The sequence below is a fragment of the Cornus florida genome, unplaced genomic scaffold (genome assembly GCF_030987335.1).
Source record: "Cornus florida cultivar Cherokee Brave unplaced genomic scaffold, ASM3098733v1 CherokeeBrave_3.0.0_Hap2_Chr08, whole genome shotgun sequence".
In the NCBI taxonomy this organism is placed as follows: Eukaryota; Viridiplantae; Streptophyta; class Magnoliopsida; order Cornales; family Cornaceae; genus Cornus; species Cornus florida.
The window spans coordinates 69,591,692-69,597,057 of record NW_026775578.1 but is presented as its reverse complement, the minus strand read 5'-3'; the positions used below and the strand labels follow the sequence as shown (position 1 = coordinate 69,597,057).

Genomic DNA, 5,366 nt, shown 5'->3' with positions numbered 1-5,366 from the left:
CTAATACCTCAAAACCAATTCTTACTTTCTTAGTTAAAAAACAAATACGTTCTAAAATCTTTCTCCAAGACTAATAGGTATTACTTTGTTTTAAATTTTCCTTATATTGTAAATTTTTTTCTTTTATATATAAATTTAATGCAAGGAAAAAATTATCATTCATTAATTGGGTAAAGGTGGAATTTTTATTTTTATTTTTCTAGTGTATATAAATTCATGTATTTTAAAATTTTATAACAAATTGTCTTCTAATCATCAATTTTGACAATTTTTCATTTTTTTTTTATAAAATGTCAAAATACCTTTTAACGGAATTTTAGATTTTTTATTTTTTATTCAAAAATAAAAAAATAAAATATTTAGAATAAATATTTGATCGATACAAATTACGTACAAAAAAATAGCCAACAACACGGCAAACCGATGGTACCATCGGTAGTGAATGAGATGTATCACCTGGGCAAACCGGTACCATCGGTAGTGAATGAGATGTATCACCATTTTGTCATGATATTCTTAGGGTAGTGAATTCCAGTGTAGGACACCCCACTGGTGGGTCACGATTGGCAGTCTGTACTGATATTTTGTGACCCAGGGTCAACCACCCACATAACAAGGCGCCAACCACTTTCCCATTAAAATGCCACTGCCTTTCCATTCAGGGCACACCAATTTCTTCGTCGCCATGTGGACTTCACTTCCATTGATGAACACCACATAAAATTTATACCAAGAAATTAGGAACAGGTGAAGCAATAAAGCTTTTGGCTGTGATCTGGTCTTTCTACAAGCATAATGTTACAATTACGAATTTCTACAAACATAATGTTACAATTACGAATCTTGCCACACCCATGAGGAGAGGAGAGTGTGTGAAATCCACCACAATCATTATTTTATAGTTACACCATAGTCATCTTAAATACTATAAAATTACTTTTATAAAAAATACTCTCTTGTAATGATTACAGAATTCATCCGAACTTGTAAAGGTTATTCAAATTCATATTTCGTAATAATAATTTTTGTAATAAAATTCAGTGTTTTTGAAGGATGGTTTTCTTCTGATGCGTGTGACGTACTTTCAATTCAGTGCAGAAATTTCTTGTTGACATAAGGATGACTTTTACTTTCACCAATGAAATCTGCATTAAATATCTAAGCTAGAAGGGGCCGGATGAAGCAATAAGTCTTTTCTTTAAGAAAGGAAATCACATAAAGTTTAGCTTGTGGCTGTGATTTGGTCTTTCTCAACAGGTAACAACTTGGTGCATGTACAATAACTACAACATTGATGGTTTACGAAATATACTACTGAACTGCCAGGATTAAAAATAAAATAAAAAATCCAAGATATATGATTAGAGATCATATGTCCAAACAATATATGGAATGTTTATATATATATATATAGATATATATACACACACACATATATGATGGCATGAAAGAAATACTAGAATCTATGGATCTGCCACTGACTCGAAAGATGTGGCAAGGAATTTACTACTAGAAGTGTTGGATATTCACAATATCCCCCTTTCTCTTTCAGATCTTGCTATCTAAGTGCTTGGGGTGTTTTTCTATTTTTGTTTCTGCTAAGGTAGTGGTTTTTTCCACAGGTCCTTAAGCTTTTTCTATTTGTTTGTTTAGCTTGAATGTCTGTCTTCAAGTTTTCTTAGGTGTTTTTCTATTATGAGGGTATGCCCTTTGTGAATTTGTACATATTTTCCTGTTGGTTTATAGAATCACAATTATGAAAAAAAATAAAAAAAAATAATAATAAATGCAGGTATGCTGTAGACATTATATATATATATATATATATATATATATATATAGTTGTGTGCGCATATTTATTTACACACCTGTAAACACATCTATATACAGAACCCTTCGATCATGTCAACGCTCCTTTTGAGTACTTCAAATGCATACTTATATAAGTTTAGTTGTTCAAATTTCCCATAGTTGATCTTAGTCCATTGTAGAATGTTCAAACTTGCTACACTTCATCATAGGTATTTCCTGAACTGCAGATCGTATGAGTTGAATTCTGTGGTCATAATTTATAACTAGAACGAGACTCGTTAGAAAAAAATAAATAAAAAGACGACTTGGGTTCACACTATTAGAGAGAGTCTTCCACGGATTGCGCGCACTATGCAAGCTTGTTGGAAGATTTATAAATCATAGGACTAGATAAGTTTCTTTATGGACTTTTCTTCATAGACTTTTCATTCCACTAAAATAGACCAAGGATTCATTTGAAGTTAAAACCGCAAGTTACCTACAATAATTAGCTGGAGGAGGAGAGAACACAGAAGAAACAGAAAAGAGAAGATGGTAATTGCTATATTTTTCTTTCTTCTTCTCTCTACTTTGCATACACCATCAGCACAACAAACACATTCCAATATAAGCTTAGGTTCTTCACTAACACCCACCAGTACCAAGTCCTCCTCTTGGCTATCCCGTTCCGGTCTATACGCCTTCGGCTTCTATAAGGAAGCCGATGGCTATGCTGTTGGCATATTTCTTGCTGGTGGATTTCCTGAAAAGATGTCGTCGACTGTCGTCTGGACAGCCAACAGAGACGACCCTCGGCGGGTAGTCCCCAGCAATACCACTTTGCTATTCTCTGGCGATGGACAATTACTCTTGCGGCCAACACAAGGCCAAGACATGTATATAGCAACCCTTGACCAACCTGCTTCAAACGCTTCCATGCTTGATTCTGGCAATTTTGTCCTCTATAACTCCGATCAGCAGATCATATGGCAGAGCTTTGAGCACCCAACCGACACACTTTTGCCCAGTCAGCGCCTCTCAAATGGGGCAGAATTGTTCTCTAGTGCTTCGGACACTGACCACTCCAAGGGGATATTTCGTCTCGCGATGCAAACGGACGGACATCTTGTGCAGTACCCAGTTGATACTCCGAACACATTCCCTTACTCTTACTGGGGGTCTGGCACTATGGGAGCAGGAAGCAACGTGACCCTCAATCTTGATGATGATGGTTATCTCTACTTGCTAAACTCAAGTTCCGTCCTAAAAAACCTAACAACAGGAGGATATCCTAAAAAAGGAATGATGTATCTGATGAGAATTGATGTGGATGGTATATTCCGGCTTTATTCACACAGCTTGGATCAGAAAGGCAACTGGTCAGTTCCATGGGAATCTTCCAAAGACAAGTGTGATCCTAAAGGTCTATGTGGCCTTAATGGGTTTTGTACTACAATGGATGAGGTAGCTGATTGTAGATGTCTTCCCGGATTCGATTTTGTTGACCCGGGCAAGTGGAGTTCAGGCTGCGAGAGGAATTTCACAGCACCAAGTTGCAAAGACAATGAAGCGAATGTCGAGTATGAGATGACGCCATTACGTAGCACCTCGTGGGAACACAATTCATACTCGGTGTTCTCGTCAGTCCCAACCGCAGAAGATTGTAAAAAGGCCTGTTTGGAGGATTGTAACTGTGAGGCTGCACTATACTCGGGCACAGAGTGCAAAAAGCAGAGGCTTCCTATGAGATATGGAAGAAGATTGCTGACTGGTGACTCAACACTTGCTTTCATCAAGGTGGGAACATCTAAACACATCATCAATGGAGTCCCAGTTGACAAGCATAAAGAAACCAAGAAAGACCTAAGGTTGGACATTCTGATCGTCGGTATTTTACTTGTTGCTTTGGCCTTTGTTGTGTTAGTGATTTCTGGAATACTTATATATAGAAATCGTGTGTGGGCATATAAGATGATCTCTGAGAAGGGGAATGTTGAATTCGGTGAGGATGTTGGTCCCAGAGCATTCACTTATGCAGAACTAGAGCAAGTAACAAATGGCTTCGAGGAAGAGTTGGGTAGCGGATCTTTTGGGAAGGTCTATAAAGGTGCTCTGTTGTCAGGTCAGAAAATGGTGGCTGTGAAGAGACTCGAGAAAGTGTTAGAAGAAGGGGAAAGGGAATTTCGAACTGAGATGAAAGTAATAGGGAAAACCCATCACCGGAATCTAGTCCGCCTGCTTGGTTACTGCCATGATGGGCCTAACAGGCTTTTGGTATATGAATACATGAGCAATGGGTCACTTGCAGATATACTCTTCGCGCCTGAAAATCGGCCGAGTTGGGATGAAAGAATCAGACTTGCTCTAGACATTGCCAGAGGCATTCTTTATCTGCACGAAGAGTGTGAAACGCAGATCATCCATTGTGACATCAAACCTCAAAACATACTCATGGATGAGCACGGGCATGCCAAAATTTCCGACTTTGGATTGGCAAAGCTCCTAAAGCCTGACCAGACTAGGACCTTTACCGGGATCAGAGGAACGAGGGGTTATGTTGCTCCTGAGTGGCATCGTAAACTGCCTGTGACAGTTAAAGCAGATGTTTTCAGCTTTGGAATTGTATTATTAGAGATCATATGTTGCAGGAGGAGTGTGAATTGGAGCCTTTCAGATGATGAAGCCGTTCTTGAAGAATGGGTTTACGATTGTTTCGAAGCTGGTGAGATGAGTAAACTTTTGTGTGATGAGCAGGTTGACAAGCGGAAACTGGAGAGAATGGTTAAAGTAGGTCTCTGGTGCATCCAAGATGAGCCATCGCTCCGCCCTTCAATGAAGAAAGTTTTATTGATGCTGGAAGGAACTGTAGACATCCCAGTACCTCCCAATCCTACTTCCTTTTTAAGTACCATGTAGTTTTCTTTTGTTAGTTTCTCTTTGTTTTCCGTTGATCAAATTTTTGTTGCATTAGTTTGTCTATGACCCAAAATTGTAATAAATTCGAATTAAGATTATTGATTAGAAAAATCAAAGGTATAGTTTCTTATCTCTAAATGAACATAGAGAACCAGAAGTGTTTACAAAATCAGCAAATACTCCATCATTGCTCTCGACCCTGTCAAAATACTCGAACTCATTAAATAGAGTTTCTGTCCTGCAACGTTTTTGAAAATAATATTGTACACTGAGCCTAAATAAAATAAAATTTCCAAGTAAACTTGAAATGGGTGCATGAAATCACAACTAGTTCTCTATTGGATTGCTAAAATATGCAGTAAAACAAAAGAAATCACAGTTTTGAGTCGTAATAGAATTGAATTTTACATTTTTTTTTTCCTCCAAAAATCAACAACTAGAACTTCAATAGATATATATATTTTTTCCTACACTTGATAATTAGACTCATAACCAGATAAATCAGGGCATCTTTAAAATGCTCAAGATGTAGATGGACTTCCCCGAGAGATTGTAGAGTCCGAAGGAGGTGATTCTCCCGAAGGTGTCGTCTGACAGACATTGTAATAGATTCGGAGCCATTTCAGGGCCTCTATTCTGCAGAATGTCGCCAATCACGT

General features: G+C 37.8%; 1 protein-coding gene across 1 annotated transcript; it reads left to right on the top strand.

Annotated features, from left to right (window-relative positions):
- Nucleotides 1-1,251: 1,251 nt before the first annotated feature.
- LOC132271967 (G-type lectin S-receptor-like serine/threonine-protein kinase LECRK3) lies at nucleotides 1,252-4,845 on the top strand. Its single transcript, XM_059773478.1, has one exon. The coding sequence runs from the start codon at nucleotides 2,344-2,346 to the stop codon at nucleotides 4,705-4,707; it is 2,364 nt and encodes a 787-aa protein (XP_059629461.1). The 5' UTR covers nucleotides 1,252-2,343; the 3' UTR covers nucleotides 4,708-4,845.
- The last annotated feature ends 521 nt before the right edge of the window (nucleotides 4,846-5,366 follow it).